This window comes from Microcebus murinus, chromosome 7 (assembly GCF_040939455.1).
Source record: "Microcebus murinus isolate Inina chromosome 7, M.murinus_Inina_mat1.0, whole genome shotgun sequence".
NCBI lineage: Eukaryota > Metazoa > Chordata > Mammalia > Primates > Cheirogaleidae > Microcebus > Microcebus murinus.
Window position 1 is genome coordinate 93,983,739 of NC_134110.1, and position 19,128 is coordinate 94,002,866.

The following is a 19,128-nucleotide window of genomic DNA, read 5'->3' on the forward strand; positions in this document are numbered from 1 at the left end:
GCTGATGATGTGATCTTGTATCTAGAGAACCCTAACAACTCCACCAAAAGACTCCTAGAACTGAAAAATGAATTCAACAAAGTCTGAGGTTACAAAATCAAAGTACATAAATCAATGTATATAAATCAGTAATATTTTGTGTACTAATAATAGTCAAGGTGAGAGTCAAATCAAGAACTCAATACCATTTACAATAGCTGCAAAGAAAATAAAATACCTAAGAATGTACCTAACCAAAGTGAAACATCTCTACAAGGAGAACTACAAAGAAACACTGAAATTTCACTGAAATTTTACCAAGATTCACTAATTTAGTAATCTATTAAAAGGAGAACAAATGGATACATTTTCTGTATAAGGACAAATGGTTTATAGGAAAATAAAATTTAATGATTTGTTTTATTGTTCCAATTTTGAATCATGTCTATATGAGCTGAAATTTTCATCGTGGAACACAATGAGAAAGTTTTATTTGTTATTTGCTATAATTCAGAAAACAGAGTTTTTATATTTTTGACAATAATACAATATAGTGCAAACATGTTTGAAATAGAATTATTGTACAATGGCAATGACGGATGGAGCCTACTTCAACTCTTACATGGAATATATGTTACAATTCTCAAGATTTACCTTAAAAGACATAATATGTATGCTTAACTCATGCTACATTCCCCCTTGAACATGTCTGAAGTTTTGATACTATGTATTTAAAAATCACCATTTTTATTTCATATATGTGTATATTTCTAAAGGGCTTTGCCATCAGTTAACAAGAAGGTATACATGTGAAGATAGAGGTCTATAATTTTTTAAATATGGAAAATTCCTGTCAAGATTAAAGCTAGAAACATTTGCCTTCATACTCGAAAGTAGTAATTTTAAGATTCTTTTCTGTAGCAGAACTCCTTTCCCAAATTAAGGCTTATTTAGACTCCAGTGTTTTATAAAACATGGAATGTTAATTCTTTTGCTTAAAATGCTCTGAGCCTTCATTTCCTACAGAGTAAGATCATTCATCCATCTTATCCTGGTAAGAGTCCAGGGCCCCTTGCCTGTGCTACCTTGTTGCTCTCCTCTGAGAAATGCAAGAGACACTTTCAGGGACCCTAGGATAGGGAAGAGAAGAGTGAATGGAGAATGGGGGCACAGAGGAAGGAGGGAGATAGAGAGCAGACGACAGAGTGAGCGCTCCTTTAAAGTAAAACAGAACTTAAGTCAGTTTTGTGGGCCATGGAATATCCTGAGAAACAGGTCCCTGGGGTACTCTTTATCTACACTATGGTCATATATGATAAACACAGGAATCATGCCATATATTTGAGTCCACTAACTTTTAGATACTTAAAAATCTCAAACCAAACTAGGAAGGCATCATACAATGTTCAAAGTTTTGAATTGTTTCAAATTTCCTTGTGTCCCCAAATCTGAAGCCACCTGATTACAGCGTTAATGCCATATCACTACATAAAAATATGTACGGAAAAAATGTAGCCAACAAGATTTCACTATGCATAGCTTTCCAGAGACTCTAATTCAAAGTGTTAAAAATTTAAGTGTGAATAAATGAAAGGGAACTGGCTTGAAGACACAAATTAAATTTAAAATATGTTGTTTCATTTTATATTGAAATGAAATTATATTATTTTAAATGTATGCTAAAATATGTAAATTATTAGAAATGTTTGCTCTGCACATGTCATGTACCAGTTGTGTGTCTATAAATGTTTACAGAAAACTGCATAGTGTATTTTTCTGCTGCAGTAATAGCTGTATCTACTTTTTTGGACAAAAGTATCCCCTATCTATTCTATTCTTCAGATCTTCATAGAAATCATTACCAAAATCTTCCTCTATAAGCTTGGTAACACATCTTGTTCAGACAAAAGTATTTACAGAATTTGATCATGCCTGCCAGTTTGCAGAAAAGAATAATTACAGAGCAGTTACTGCTATGGCTTTACTATGGAGAGTAAAGCAAAAGAGTAGTAGAAAGAAGGATGTATCTAATCTCAAGCCCCAGGTAGCAATTTTAAATAATGATTTGGGCAATAGAAAGTCACGAATTGATCACGTACACATTGATTTACAATTAACGTCAAACCCCTTTTCTGTGATGGCACCTTTTATGCACCTGTTTTATTCACAATATGCTGCCATAAATTGCAGATTTCTGATATTACTTTTCTCTTATGTCAAGAAAGTGGCTGTGCTGGAAATGTCACCTGGGTCTTTTCTCAGCTATATGGGTGGGAAAGTTCAGATCATAAAACACTGCTCCAGGTGACCTCAGAGTCTCCATGAGAGTGTCACACTCACAAAAATTGCCACTGAGGACAGAGATTCATAGAGTAACACAGGCAGACTATGGTCACAGGAACAGCAGTACAGGCACCATGATGTTATTATTTTCCCATCACAGTGGACAACTGGACAGATCCAGCTGCAGCTGGGGTCTGTGGAGTGAGGAATCTGTATAATAAAAATTGGAATATACACCCCTGTGCCTGCATCTTTCTCAGTAGTAAGAGACTGATGCAGAACACAAGTGGAAGCTGTAGCTAACAATGGTGCCACGTTAACTTCAATTAGAACCATAGGCCTAGTCCGATGAGATAAGGTACATTCACTAGTAGATTACAGTTGCTAGACCTTGGGAACCACTGAGAAACCTTGGGAACCAAGTGGGTAAGGAGTAACAAGGGACCACTTTTGTAAGGTGTCCAAGTTTCTCTGTCATCTTAAAATATTATCTGTCATTCTGCCTGCTTCTAAAAAGAAGAGGTTTAAGTATATGATTTAATGTCTTAATGGAAACCAATTGAAGAGCTGAAGATAATATACATATTCTCTTGACTCTGCCAATATTGGCTCAGGAATTGAGTGGCTCAGAAAATACAAAGTAGAACAATGATTCCAGGGATGAAGAAAGCGGATAAAGAGTAGGGCGATATTTTCCTTTCAACATTCTGAGAGAGTCAGAATTATTGTGATACTAATAATTCACCATTGGGCTAAATAATCTGCATTCCTTCATTTTTCCTTCTGAACTATTAATAGTTCCAAATTAGCTTTCTCTTTGACTATATTTTGCAAAATACTTCAGCATGAGACATATGAAACTATTGCATTCCTTTATTTAAATATATCTGATCAATGTTGAGAATAGATTGCTACATAGCATGCTATATTTATGCATTCCAATTATTTACTGCTTAAGAAAATATTAAATTGCTGATTGCTGATTCATCTTTTGTCTATGATTTGTTTAAATATTTATATCAAGGACTTTTTTCTTTTTTTTTTCTTTATTTATTTAATTCTTTTTATCTTTTTTTCTAATCTTTTTTACAAACCCTTGTGTCGAGGGCTGACTTTCAATAGATCGAAGAACTTTCTTGCAAATTATCATTGCACACATCAGAGTTCATGCATTAATATGTAATGTAGCCCTGCCAAAACACCATTTCCCTTATACCTGAATAGAATAGAAGAAAATAAGTCCAAAATCAGAAACTTCCAGAAATGTTCAATGATTTTATTCCTTAGGTTTACAGATTAAAGCTTATTAAATTTGCTATGGTTTACACTATCTCTTCACTCACTTTTTATTTATGCATGTTTATGAAGTACATGAGAAAATTTACTATATGCACATAATGCATACTGATCAAATCAGGGTATTTAAGATGTCCATTGCCCAAGTCCAATATAATTTTACTAGGCATAGTTATCCTACTCTGCTATCAAACATTGCATTTATTCCTTTTAGATTACTGTATGTCTGTACCCTTTAACCCACTTCTCTTCATCCTCCCCACAACCCCTACCCATCTTTCTCAGTCTCTGTTTTCTATTTTTCCACTCTCTACCTCCCTGTGTTCAAATTTTTTAGTTCTCACATATAAGTGAGAATATGTGATATTTATCTTTTTGTGCCTGGCTTATTTCACTTAAAAGAATGACCTCTAGTTCCATCCACATTATTGCAAATTAAATGATTTCATTATTTTTAAGGGCTGAATAGTATTCCATTGTGTAGATATACCACATTTTCTTTATCCATTCATCCACTGATGGACGCTCAGATTGATTCCACATCTTTGCTATTGTGAACAGTACTGCAATAAACATGTGAGTGCAACTATCCAATTGATAAAACGACTTCTTTCCGTTGGGTGAGATTGCTGGATTAAATGATAATTCTGTGTTTACTTTTTGGAGAAATCTCTATAATATTTTCTATATTGACTGTACTAGTTTACATTCCCACCAACGATGTATAAGAGGTTCCCTTTTTTCTACATCCTTGTCAACATCTGTTATTTTTTGTCTTTTTAGTAAAAGTCATTCTCACTGGGGTAAGATGATATCTCATTGTGGTTTTTATTTGTAATTCTCTGATGATTAGTGATGTTGAGCATTTTTTTCCATGTGATTTTTGGCCATTTGGATATCTCCTTCTGAAAAATGTCTATTCATGTCCTTTGCCCATTTTTAATGGGATTATTTTTTTCCTGTGGAGTTGTTTGAGTTCCTTGTATATTCTAAATATTAGTCCTCTGTTGGATGAATAGTTTGACGATATTTTCTCCCAATCAATAGGTTTCCTCTTCACTCTGTTATTTATTTTGCTGTGCAGAAGCCATTTAGTTTAATGAAGTCCTATTTTCTATTTTTGTTCTTGTTACTTTTTGAGGTCTTAGGTATAAACTGTATGCCTAGATCAACATCTGGGAGAGGTTTTCCTGTTTTATTCTAGTATCTTTATAGTCACAGGTCTTACAGTTAAGTCTTTAATCCATTTTAAGTTGATTTTTGCATATAGCAAGAGCTGGGGTCACTCAAATGTAGTTCAATTGGGACAACTCATTCCTAACATTACTGATTTTCTGCGGCTATCATATGCTAACTGGGGATAAGTTTCAACACATTAGATGTTGCTCCTAGAGCACCTACCATCAAGTCGTACCATCAAGTTGTGAATTCTTCACCCACTCCCCCATGAGGTCAGCCTCCAGTATTCCTTTGAGCACCTGGGAGAAAATCATGGCTACACAGCAGCTAACTATCAGCAGCATAATTTTGATGTCTATGGGACAACAGTTTTCCACAGCTTATCCTTTCATTTTGGGCCATGTAAAGCACATGGGTATTCCAGGTAACATTTAGTCCAAATCTAAAATATCAGATTGTCTTTTAATTAAATATAATGCAAAACACATATTGACTCAAGGAAAAGTATATTTCTATTTACAAAAAGAGCTTTGACTACCATTCTCCCCAGAGCATTATATACCTTTCATTGGTAGAGTGGACAACTAACCAGCATTTCAGAATCAAATTAAGTTTTATGGTACCTAAAAATATAAGAAGTACAAAGTTTAGATGTGTAAAAATATGTTTAAATATAATCATCTGTTTAACCTTCGTGTCCTCTAAATATGAAAGCAATATTATTTCTTAAATATAACAGAATAAAAATAAAGCAATTTGAATTCGAATCCATGCAGATGTTTGCAAATAGCAAATCAGTTTGTCATCAGTAAGGGAAAATACACTAAGAAAATTAATATTCTGTACTTTATGTTTTCTTAAAAGAAAAACTAAGCTACTAAATTACGTTATTACTTATATCTTGAATCAAAACCCTCCGAAACCTCTACTGAAAGTATCATTAGTACTGAAGGGGTTAAAAAGTATGTATGAAGACACTTTTGGTTGAGCCAAACAAACATATTAATAATAGATGACCAATGATCCTCTGTATGATGTAGGGTCTGTGAAATGTTACAAAACGTTAAGTCTCCTTCTTGTGTGAAATGCTTCAACAGAACCCACGTGTGTGAAAAGCACATCCCTAAGGACAGCTCCATCTGTGTATTTCCAACCACAGCTCTTTTTTAGATGAAAAGACTGTTAAAGGATCTTTGCAGGCCTCCTAATGGTTCAGTGGCTTCATCTAATGCTTCCCTCTAATGGGCCCTGCATTCAAAACACTCTGCCAGGGGTGTGGTTGCAACATTCAGACCTTTGGCAATCACAACACTATAAGGCCAAAGAAGAGTTTCCCATCAGACAGCAAAAAGAATTAGTGGTTTCAACTCTCACGGGGAGAGAGAGAATATTTGTAAGTACAGGTCCCTGTGGTATTAACAGATTATATCTGGACCGTGATAAAACATTGTCAGAAATGGTTCATCAGGTGAAGACAATAGAGCATGCAAAAATTGCAGAATACTTGCTCTGAAGAAAGTTTGCATTTCATTCTTTTGTTTCAGGATAAATTGGGGTGTCTCCTGAGGGATTCCAAAAATAGATATCAATCATGAGGAAAGTTACCCTCTACCAATAAAAATAGCGAAACGAAACAAAACAAAACAAAAAGCTGTGCCCAAGAGTTAAAGCGTCACTCCGTCTTACTTAAGTTACCTGGGTTACATTTTAAAAGTCACATTTCATGTAAAGAAATTGCTTGCTTAAATAATTATTCTTTACAGCAGATTTGGCCTAAGCCTAGAAAAACAGCTCTCTCTTTTAATCCAGTCATAAGATAACACACACACACACACACACACACACACACACAGAGTTTTGTTGTCCACATTTCTACTTTTTTCATGCTTTAAGTCATATCATAACCTATGTTTTCAATATACTGCTTGATTTCCCCACATTTCAGTTTTCTCATCTGTAAATCAGAATATATTAATATCTTCCTCATGAAGATGTTATAAGAATGAAACAAGGGAATTTGGGGTGCAATGGGATTTTGTTCCATTTGTAACAATGATTCCTTTTCAAAATTTAGAAGATAAATTTTATGAGCTAAATAACTTTTAGTGTGCTCTCAAATAAATCACCTTTCTGAAGCCTCCTTCAAGATGGAATATTTAGTATTTCAATGCAGGGACAGTGGAAAATGAAGATCACCCAAACTGGAAGAACCAGATGTGGATATAAAAAGGTTTCAAATCTATTTGCCATCAATTACTTGACATCCTCATGGAAGGAGCTGGTTAGGGCCACTAATGCAGACAGGTGGAGGAATTAGGCATTGGAGTAAGTCCTCCCTTTTTCATGGGAACTAATCAACACCCATTAGGCAGAAATAATGTGCCCTTACAGTGAGCCATTCTAGATTCTAGTCAGTCACCTAAAAGTGAAACCTATGAACCATTATCAATTCTGGATCATTTGGTTCCAAATCAGTTACCAAGAAACCAGTTATCATGCAATGTGCATAAACATTTTAGGAAGATGTGAAAGCCATTAAGTCCAAAAGGACTTAATATGGCAATTTTTGAAAATAAAAACGTCCCCATTACATTTAAATAATTTTGCAGATGTACTCAAAGCAATAAATGAAACACTCAGGTTATGAAATATACTTATTTCATATATACATTAATTAGTTATGTTAAAGACTTATAAATCAGTTTCCACTTATACAAGGGAAAAAAAAATGGCCTTCTTAGGATAAAAGCCCCTGCCTGGTGATGTGCTAGTAAATGTTTAATAACTGGCCTGGGGGGCTTGAGGAAGGACTGATTTGTAGGCATGTCTATATTTACACAATGTAAATACTTCCTCCATGATAGATTTTCAGCTAACAATATAATGTCACTGGATGTACAGTTGGGAAGACACACTCAATAAATAGCATGCTGTTATATAGAATTTCCAGAACACAGATATAAAATAACCTCCAGAGCATAGATAGTAGTACAATTCAGTAAAACAATTAGAAAGTGGTGACTTTTGAACATTTATTATCTTTATTTTTAATTACATGTTTATAGAATAATGTTTTAATAAAGCTATGTTTAATAACCAGCTCACAAAATTCCTGGAAACCCAACAGTTAACTCTCCTTAGTTGGCACAAGCCTACCCCAGCCTATGACTGCCTCCATCTGCTGTTCCATTCAAATAAAAAGCAAATGAATGGAAGATAAACTAGAAATTGAAGCAAGATTTGCATTGCTAGAGATATTTAAGAATCAACAAGAGAAGCACCACACACAGAACTGTCTTGGAGCTAAAGATGCCTCTAGCCCAGATGACTTAACTCTAAGATTTGTTACTTTTCATAAACTATAATTTAAAAGAACTCCTTCATCAATAATTAATATGTTAAATACAAATTTGGATAAAAGATTATCATTAATAGGCATTTATATTTCCCATTACCTTAATTATGATCATTTACAGCTAGTTACTAGCACTGGAAACATAACTTGAGTGTACAGCATTCCTCTTTGTACCGTAATTAACCGATTTAAACAGTCAACCTCTGTAGCCTCTGTCTTCTCACACACAAGTTCTATCATGCCACATATGAATCAATACCAAAGTATAACTATGTCTTTCATTACTGGAATAGAGCAAAACTGTCATAAATATATTTATGACTTATCAGCACCCTCACTGAGCTCGTATCTCTCACGAGAATCTGATTGCTAAAATCCTGTCCCAATACCTCCCGTTACTAAAGGAGCAAAGCATCTGCATGAAACTCTTCATAATGCAGGTAATTACCTATGGAGGGAGTGGAGAAAAGAAACATAACAGGGCCATGATCTTCCCCAAGCTTCCCTCAACAGTGAGCCATCTAATTCTTACAGGGGGAGCCCTTGTGAGTAACCCAACCCCTACTGCGCACAGACCTTCACCCTCATCTCCTTTTCCCAGTGGACAAATGCTTCTCCAATTCAATAAACTGGGGAGCCTCTTACCAGTGTCAAACAGAACCACAGTCTACTAGGTCTACTAGAAAGGGTTTCCCCTTCCCTATGTCAGCGCTTTTACCTGATTTTGTTTGGTTACTATGCACACCTTAAAATAACTATTCTCTTGTACTCTATCTAGAACTAAGATAAGAATGTTCCATCACAAGGCATTCAGGGCCTATCTCCCATTTTATTTTAGTTTCTTTGCAAAATATATCAAAATAAATGCAAATTAGTTTTTGCCACATGCCATTTGCTTGTACTACCATTCGATTGGCATTTTGAATACTAATCATTAATGACGTTTCATCTCTTACTCTAATGTTACATTCTGTTGTAGATGCATGAAGATTCACACATATTAATACCAATTAGTGTTAATGGGGATTAAAAGCATACATTTTTGATGCACTTAAGAAACTATATTTTAACATTATCAAATATTTTCCCTAGAATTGACATTCAAAACATCCACAAAATGGTTTGAAAAATCTCTCCTATTTTTCAAAATCAATGTTAAAGTTACTTTAAGGTGAGACAAAGTATTAATATTATAAGAAAATCAAAATAAGCAGTAAAGACTCATTTGTGGTTTTTCTTTTTAATCTTATTGTTGCCTAAACCATTGTAAAGCCTAATTTACACAATCAAATTTACTTTTGAATTGATCACTATATTAATTGTCTCATTCTATATCAGTTCCAAATTGGGATTTAGGCAGCTAACTCAAAATATAAAGCCAAAAGGTACCAATTCTCCAGTACCAGGCCCGGTTGCCCCTCGTGTAAGCAAAACAAGTGCTGGACCTCAGTCTTAACACATGAGCACTTTTGTGCAGTGCACAACCTTATCTTAAGATCCTGGGTTGAATATATTTTGCTCATCTCTTGGTTTCTTCAATTTTGCTGATCTTCTATTTGCTCCATTTTTCTTCCTAGCACCATTATGGTTTCATTGTGGCACTGGGACCTTCTGAAGAAAGTAAGGCCTACTACAAGCCGAGCTCATTAACATCTTGTCTGTCATCTTGTTCCCAAAGCCTGCCAATTTTGTGTTTTTCATTCTGACTTATTTTTATTCTGACTTATTCTGACTTATTTTTATCTTTAATAAGTGGTTTTTATTAAATGCTTCTAAATCTGCTTCTTTAAGCAAGATATACTTTATCTAATGAAAGCAAATGATAGTCAAAGTATACATATACAGATTTGTTCTTTTCCGTGCTCATTCATAAACTTCTGCAAAAAAATGGATTTTTTATATCAATGTGTATTTTGTCTTTAATACCAAAATCTTAAGTAATATAGACTCAAGTTTTCATGTTTAAATTATTTGAAATTCTTCTTCCTGTACATAATGTGAATACTTGTTCAAATCTTTCCTAGAGACCTAAATTGTACATTTCTACATCACAGGTAAAATTTGTAAGAGAAAGTTAGAAAAAAATATAGACAACGTAGCTCATGTACTAATAGCAAATGCTATTGAAGTTCTAGTGATAGAAGACAATTTCTCAGAATCTTATAATAAGGACTATCTTCTTAGGAAACAAACAAACAAACCCTGGGCAAAACAAATTTCCACATAGGAGTGACCAGAATGAAAATGATTTGGGGACATTATTTTAAAAATCAATAGCACTTGATAATTTTATAAAGAATAAAATAATAAAAGTACAGTTAGACAGTTCCATTTCAGTGAAGTTTGTTTATTTCCATGTTCTCAGTTTGCAACTCTAAAATCTGCTTCAGGAAGGCCGAATTACATGTGTTCAAGGGCACAAGGGTATGAATATGGGTTGTTAGTGAAATACTAAGATTTGTCCCTATGGAACTGAGGATGTAGACTTGGAGAACTGGCAAATAATTCTATATCGGTAGGGAATAAAGGGCAAATGGCAGCTTGAATAGAGACATTACTTTTCTAAAGAGGAGTGACATGGTGAAATTACCATTTAAGGAAGATTAATCAGGCAACATTGTAGACAGTGAATTCAATATATCTGGGAAGGACAAGAAAACTAAAGGGGGAATTCGGGAAAGAAGGAATCACAAGTTAGGTTTCAACCTGAAGAATGTGACATACTTGTCAATAAAAGAAAAAGTGAAATAAGTAACGAGCTTAGGAGAGAAAAGGTCCGATGTTATAAATTTGATATTCATGTATCAAAGAGGCTTAAGCCATGAGGACTGCAGAACTTTCTTATACTTTCTTATAAATACCTATCAGAAGGACATATTCAAATTAATGTTCATCAAGGTTACAAACATAAGTACTTGGATCTGAGATTTATCGCACAGGATAGTGACTACAGTCATAAAAATGTATGCATATTTCAAAATGTAGAGTAAGGGAGTAAATTTCAAATGTCTTGCCACAAAAAGATGATAATTGAGGCCAAAAAATGCACATTACCTTGTTTTCATCATTCCACATTATATACATATATTAAAATATTATATTGTACCCCATAAATATAGACAATTACTATTTGTCAATTAAAACAGATAATAAAATAAGGATTTGGGTTTGTAAAGCAAAACTAGGAACATTTCTCAGCTTCACAAATAGGGTCTAGAAATAGGTTTTAGCGTGTCCTGTGGAAGAAATGTTGAAACCACTTATTTCAAGTAAACCTTGAAACCGTGCAGTATGAGTCCCAAGGCACCTTTTATAAAAGCAGAGTGATTCTTTACAGTCCTGGGCAAGGAAACAGAGGCAGTGTCAATAGGGGTTGTAAAGAGGCAGCAGCCCACTTCCTCCTGGTGCCTCTCTCTGGCCTCCCTGTCCAGTCTAGGCTGTGAACCTGACCCAGCCTACACCATGACAGAGCAGGGAGCCTGCCTCAGACACACCAATGCCACCTGTGCAGAGGGCAGGCAGCCTCAGCGACTGACCTAGTCAGGAGGGAAAACACCCCCCTCTCCTCCAATTCATACCACAAACCTAGGATGACTCCATGGTTTGTTTCATAGACATTAAGCTTCCTTATGAGAAACAACGCAACGCAAAATCTTAAAGAGTAAAGAGTGACAAGTCAGCTGAGTAGAAATCTGAATCATCGTAGGAAACTAACCCCCTTACCAGGAAGAAATGTCCAAAGTAATTTCTCTTCAAGCTCTTCTCACCCAGATGACTCGCTTCATTTGAGTAAAAGCCCTCAAAACTCAGTCTACCTCAATCAGAAACACGCAAGGAGCCTTTGATTATTCATGATTCTTTCTTTCTTTCTCTCTCTCTCTCTCTCTCTCTCTCTCTCTCTCTCTCTCTCTTTCTTTCTTTCTTCCTTATTTATTTTTGAGACCCAGTCTTACTCTATTGCTTGGGTTAGAGTGCCATGGCATCAGCCTAGCTCACAGCAACCTCAAACTCCTGGGCTCAAGCGATCCTCCTGCCTCAGCCTTCTGAGTAGCTGGGACTATAGGCATGCGCCACCATGCCCGGCTAATTTTTTCTATTTTTGGTAGAGACTGGGTCTTCCTGCTGCTCAGGCTGGTCTCAAACTCCTGAGCGCAAATGATCCGCCAGCCTCGGCCTCCCAGAGTGCGTGAGCGACCGCGCCCAGTCCCCGATTATTCGTGATTCTTAAGCCCTTCTCCAAAAGGTTTCTCTACAGCAGGTCCTGGTAGAGCTTGAGCCACCATCTTTCAGAAGCTTCCTCAAGTGATTCTGATATCACTGATCCAAAGACCCCCATGAGGGAACTGCTATATAAGAGGACTCCAGCCTGACCTAAGAACTTGACCTTTTGGGTCTAAAGATTCTTGCCTTGACTTGGTCTTAACCCTCTGCAGCCAATCAACCCAAATCTACATCCACATTGAACTTGTTAGCATTTCTTTCACTATTTAAATGGTTTTGTTCAAACCTAGGTTTGTTCTTCCTTCAGACTTATTCCAGACATTCTCTCTCTCTCTCTCTCTCTCTCTCTCTCTCTCTCTCTCTCTCTCTCTCTCTCTCTCTCTCAGTGTCTAGGGCTTTTGTAACCAAGTACCACAACCAAGTGGTTTAAAACAACAAAAACATATTCTTTACACAGTTCTGGAAGCTTAAAGTCCAAAATCAAGATGACAGCAGGCCCTTGCTCCCTCTGAGAACTGCAGGGGAGTTGTCCTCACCTCTTCCCAGCTTCAGGTGGTTTGCAGGCAATCTTTAGCCTCCCCAGGCTGGAACCACTCCAATCTCATCTGCACACGCCTTTCTCTGTCTTCACATTCTCTTCCTTCTGTACTGGTCTGTCTCTGGGTCCAAATTTCCATTTTTTTAAGGTCACCAGTCATATGGGATTAGTTCCTACCTTAATGACTTCATTTTAACTTAATTACCTCTGTAAGAATCCCATTTCCAAAAATAAGCTCACATTCAGAGGTACTGGGGTTAGGACTTCAACGTATCTTATTCGGGGAACACAATTCATCCGTTAACACTCTTCTCAGTCCTTGCTAACATTGTTCTCTTATTTACTTAATTATCTATAAAAGCAAAGCACTCTGTTAACTAAAGGGTCAACGTTGTTTGATTACAACTAATCCATGTTGACTCCATTAGTGTTAAAGGTAATTTAAATGACTGTTTAGCACTTTACTAAATGTTTAATAAAATTAGTAATTAATTCTCATGAAATAAAATGTCTCGCTTGCTACAACATGAAATGTGATGGAAATCATTTTTCCTATTGAATTTGATACTATAGAACCTGGCTTACTGGGACAGAATACAAAAATATAAGGATTCATATTTTTATATAACTAACATTAAAATGGTAACCTTGCTCTTAACCTCACAGAAAAAAAATCTATTTAATAATCATCATTTCTTGGTACATCTTTATTATTACTAGTGATTCCAGCTCCATTTTTTTTATTATTTTTACTTTTTTCTTGAAATACTAAGCTCTGCTTTTTAAAGCAAGTTGATTCTTTCTGGCCTCTTCTTCTATATCCTTTGCTGGCTCCTTGTTCTCTACTCACTTTGTGTTAAGTCCCATTTTCAGTACTAGTCTCATATATACACTCTTTCTCGAAGCAATCTCATCCAGGGCTTTTAAGTAACACTCTTGTTCATGATTCCCAATTCTGAATATTCAGCCCAATCTTGTCCTCTGGGTTCCAAACTCATGAAGTTGACACTTACTTGACCTCAAGTGGCAGGATCTTACAGTATCTAAAACAGAACCCTTATGTCTCCAAACACTTCTGCTCAGCATATACACACATGCATGCACACACACACACACAATCCCCCCTTTTAAGAAAAAGAGCTCTTAAAATTAAAACTATGTTAAAGCAAAAGCACCAGTAAATATACATAGTTAAAGAAATGCACTTCTGTGTTCCCTGTCCAATATCTATGACAGGTGAGCTGTGCATTTCATAGAACTCAGTTGATAACGTGTTACCAACGCTACACCACCATCCTTCAGACACCTCCTAACACATTTTATCTTAGCATTATAGGGTCACAGGTGGTTTATCTCACAGATGGTTTGAATGTGGTATGGAGAGAAAATTAACAAAGCTTCATTTCTACTATGAGACACAAAATTCTAGTTTTCATTTGAGAGAATGTTTTCTAAAATAAACACATATGACCCATATGTGTTAAAGACTGCTTATTTTCTATAAATCTTTTAGAGTTTCTGTTACCATAGGTAAGTCTAGTGAGAGTTTTGAGTTTTGTTGAACTGATTATTATTTCTAACAGTAATATGACCTTCACCTAAAAGCGATGCAAGGTGCAATAAATGTCCCATGGTCATAACAGCATCCAGAGACAAAGTTTTGTTGAAATGCCTTCAAGTCTGATTGCTGGGCTGTTGGAAGATGTCTAAAGCTTTGTTGGAACAATGCTGCCAAAATAAGTTCAATGCTTCACTGAAGCTACTCTCAGAAGATGGCTCTGAAATGACATGCGGAATGTTAGACTTTAAAAACACACAATTAAGGCTCACTTATATATGATAACTAAAAATAATGTACTAAAAGTATATGATCAGGTCTTATGTCTAGATTATACATATCTAATGATAGAATATACATTACTATAAAACAAGCAAAAACAGAAGTATCTACACAAATGTGTATTTAAAGGCTCTTGGATGACTTGATGGATTTGTAACATAGTAATGAACTGCTTTTTTAAAAAAAGATTTATTTCACACAGTTTTCTATGGGCTTGTATTCCTGCTTGTTGCTTTCTCTTTAAGTTTGTCTGGCAAAATCAGGACTAGGAATGTAAAATATGGGGTGAACACACAAATTTTCTTGGGGGTAGAAGCATGAAGGAAAAAGTAAGGATGGAAGATGGCCAGAGCAGTGGAATGAAAAAAGGGAAAAGAAGAATCAGATGTTGCAAACCAAAGCTCATCCACAGATACCAGCCTGAAATGATCATTTCTCTCCAATTAGATTTCCCAGTCTGAGTTTTCCCACTCTGAAGGGTAGTTTACATGCAATGACAATAAGATAATTAAAACCCTTCATTTGTTTTTTTTTTTTTAACTTTTAGGAGGAGCTAATGTGCCATCTATTTAGTGACCTCATAGTCAAGTCTTAGTCATGAGCATGTACACTGTCTTCAGCAAATTTGCTCTCCAAATATTGTCCCCTTTTTACCCCCAAACTTGTTTACTGCTTCATAACCTCCGTCTTTCGACAGCTGGTGGGAGCAGAGAACAACATGAAAGGGGGAAAAAAGACAGCTGGCTTCAGTGGAAAGAATACCAGATCCGGGACACAGGGGCCTCCACCCTGTGGTCTGCTGGAGCAGGTTTATATGGGCTCGGAGAGTTGGCTTGCTAAGATTTTTTAGGAATTTTGTGAGCCATATGTTAAATACAGCCATTATTAAACATCAAATTATACAAAATTACATTTAAATCAGTCCTATTAAAAACAGAGGTACTAAAGAGTTAAAACTTATCTCTTCCTAATTATTTTATTGTGTGTTTTACCTTATCAATGCTCTTGAGCTTAGTTATGCCTATTTTATCTATATGATAGAAATACTATATAAAGGCATCCTTGACACTGGACAAGGTGTGAGTTTTCACACTGAAGACTTTGGCAAATACTGCAAATCAAGGGATGACACTGTTTTGTTGATTATCTAGACATAAGAAAATGATGTAGAAACATTTTTAACAATATAAATCAAACCGCAAAGTGTGTCATATCTGCAGCCATAACATTATCAATAGCACAAAAGAAACTGAGGAAATAATTTTTGAGTATTTGAAAACTATTAACTAGGGTAGCAAAGAATTTGTTTATGTCATTAATGGAATAAAGTTCCAATACTGCCTTCCTTGTTTTACTTTCTTCTTTCTCCTTAAAGCAAGTAAAACTATTAACCAGTATTCATATCAGAACTACAGAACCAAGAGTTTGTCAATTTCAACAAAAGGATGCTGCTAGAATTAAATGGCTATATAGAATTCACACTGAAGAGTATCACAATGTTATTCTCAATATTATTTTTCAATTGATTGCTACACATTCTGTATATAGATAATATTATCATGTATGATATTATAATGTATCATATACATATATGTTTTTGTTTTGCTTGATATCCAGTTGTTAAATGTTTACCATCACCCCATTGTCTCTACCATCCTAAAACCTATCAATTTTGGAAAAACTGTTTAACTCTATGACTATCAACTTCCTCATCTGCAAACTAGTGAAATAAGTACCTTCCTCAGAGGATAATTTTAGGGGACAAAAATTTATGTCAGAACTCTGTATGGATTGTAAATGTTAGGTATTATTATAAATTCAAACATGGTTCAGCTCCTAGTACGAATGCTAAGAACTTGCAGGATTAGCAAAGATGAATAAGGTTTGGTTCCTACCCTCAAGTAGACCACAGTCTAATGGTGAGAAATGTGTGTAAATAGTTCAAAATTATTTAGGAGAGAACAAAATATTTTATAACAGAGTAAAAAGCGAAGTACTATAAGATTAAAAGAAAATAACTGATTTTACCTAGAACACCAAAGAAGACTTTATAAAGAAGATAGAATTTCAAAATAAGCTTCAAGAATAAGTTGCATTTGTATTAATTGAGAAAATGTACATGGAAAGTGGAGGTATTCTAGCCTGATGGGTGAAACTTCAAAACCTTATCATTACAAATATTACAATGCCAAGTCAGAAAATCAAAATTGTATTGATAAATCTACTACATAAAAAACCTTATGTGTTATTCCAATGTAAAACAGAAATAATGCCTTTATATTAATAGATTATACAATCCAGTGTTCCTATCCACAATCTTATGTCATCAAAGTTTGAGTAAACAATTATTTAGTTTTTCCAACTTATAAGCCATGTCCATTTCTAAAAACCATAGTATAAATTATTCCCTGGCCTTTTTTCCTTAGTGAAAGAAAACATTCATGTTGATTTTTTAAAATTATTTTTCAAGAATACTCTATAAAGTATGTTTAAGTTTTTCACAGGCCATAAGGGACTATCCAATAGATTCAAAGACAAGTAGCCACTGATTTCCAATATATGCATACATAAATTATGCACACATTATGTGAAAAATGAAGAACATATCCAAGAGGTTCTTATGGGAGACTGGAACACTAAGGCAAAATAAAAGAGAAAATACTCTAAAACCTTCTTGATGTGAAAAAGGACTAACTATTGAGGAACATTATTGCATCCCGTGGGTAATGAGCCTTGCAAGGGTTGACATTACTCAGTAAAGTTTATTGAAAGCTTTTTTCCTCTTGCTTGTCAAAATATGCTAGCTAACTGTTTGTGACCAAAAAAAAAACAAAAAACAAAAAAAACCACAATGCTTCGAAGAAAGCTTGGCAGAACATCTACAGAATCTGTCTTAAGTGTAATGAAAGGGAGATGTCTATTAATTTCTCACACACACAAAAGTCTGACACAAAAGGTCTGTGGCCTTGACCTCAAGTGACCACAGGGCCAGTCCGGTTCCAAAGGGATTAAGAAGAGCATCTGCTCCTCTGAACGGCCCTTTCTCTCTTCTCTGGTTTCTAACTTCCCATTACACGCACTCTCTCCACAAGGCACCGCGCCAACGGAGCCCTTCACTCTGTTCTCTCCCTGATGACAGCTGTCGTTCTGTCGCCGCCTGGACGTGCAACATTTCCACAAAATCTAAAGCGGAATTGGGAGGGCAGGGGCCGAAACACGCAGCCAAGATCTCCCTCCTGGAGGTCTGGGGCTCCTCAGCCACCACTTTTCAACCTGCTGAAGGTAAGAACCACCTCGACTCACTCTTAACTAAGGAGAGTTACGGCTGCTCCAGTCTCCTCAGAGCCTGGGCATTCCCTCGCGCCTGGTGATTAAGCAACATTCCTGGAAATCATCCCAAGAAGAAAGAGCCCACAAGCCGCCGTGTAACTTCAGCAGGGACGCGGAGGATGCCAAAGCCAGGTGTCGGGTCGAGGGGCTAGGAAATAGCTCACTGCCCCAGCGCCCGCCCGGGTGCCAACCCTGGGCTGCGCGGCGACGCCCGGCGGGGCGCGGAGAACCCAGCGCTCGGGACTGGGGGGTAACCGCGCCCTCCCGCAGGGCAGGGGCGACTGGGCGAGTGCCCGCGGCTGGGGCGCAGTGCCAGCCGAGCCGGGGTGGCGAGGAGGGTAGGAGCCGGCGAGAGCGCCCTGCTCGCCCGTCCGCCCCTCGCCCGGAGCTGCCGAACTGCCGCGAGAGCCCGGAAGGCCGGTCGGGGCGCCGGGTCCGAGCCCCGGCGGGGACGGTCGGGGCGGGGGCGCGCGGGGCACTCACCAGCTGCAGCGCGCAGAGGCAGATGAGCGAGCAGCGCCCGGTGCAGCAGCCCATGGTGCTGGCGGCGTCCGCGCGGCGCGGGCGACTAGGAATCCGCGTCCTCAGGCGCCGCTGCCTCCTGACTTCGAGCAGCCCCCGCCCGGTGTTAGCCAGCCGGGCCCAGGCTCGCCGGCCCCGCGGGCGCCCCTCGCCGCTCTCGGGCTGCGGGCTCGCGCCCGCCTTTGTTAGTTTCCCGGCGGGGCGGGCCGAGGTCAGTGCGGCGCGCACGACCCGAGCGTCTGGCGGGGGTCCCTGCCTCCCGCGGTGCAGGTCTGCTGCTTGGGGAGGGGAGCCCGCGGGCGGGCGGGGGGACGGAAGGAGGCTACAGATGGCGAGTGGGTGACTGTCTGTTTAGGGGAGGGGAGTATGAAGGAGGTGGGCGTCTGGAAAGTGGAGTGGGCTGTTTGGGTTGGGGTATGTGTGTGTGTGTGTGTGTGTGTGTGTGTGTGTGTGTGTGTGTGTGTGGTGGGAGGGGGTGAATGAAAGGGAGTTCCCAGTGGAGGATCGGCCTGTCTCGTTAGTAGTCTTAGGGGAGAGAGAAGAGGGACAGAGAAAGAGAAAGAGAATGAATATGAATGAGCGTGA

The 19,128-nt window shown here is 37.5% G+C and overlaps 1 protein-coding gene across 1 annotated transcript in view; it reads right to left on the reverse strand.

Moving 5' to 3' along the window:
* Positions 1-18,690, reverse strand: part of NKAIN3 (sodium/potassium transporting ATPase interacting 3) — a 671,237-nt gene extending 652,547 nt beyond the window's left edge. Inside the window, exon 1 of the mRNA XM_020288813.2 lies at positions 18,505-18,690. Coding sequence (XP_020144402.1) covers positions 18,505-18,558 — 54 coding nt within the window. The 5' untranslated portion in view covers positions 18,559-18,690. The remainder of the gene's footprint in view (positions 1-18,504) is intronic.
* Between the last annotated feature and the right edge of the window lie 438 nt (positions 18,691-19,128).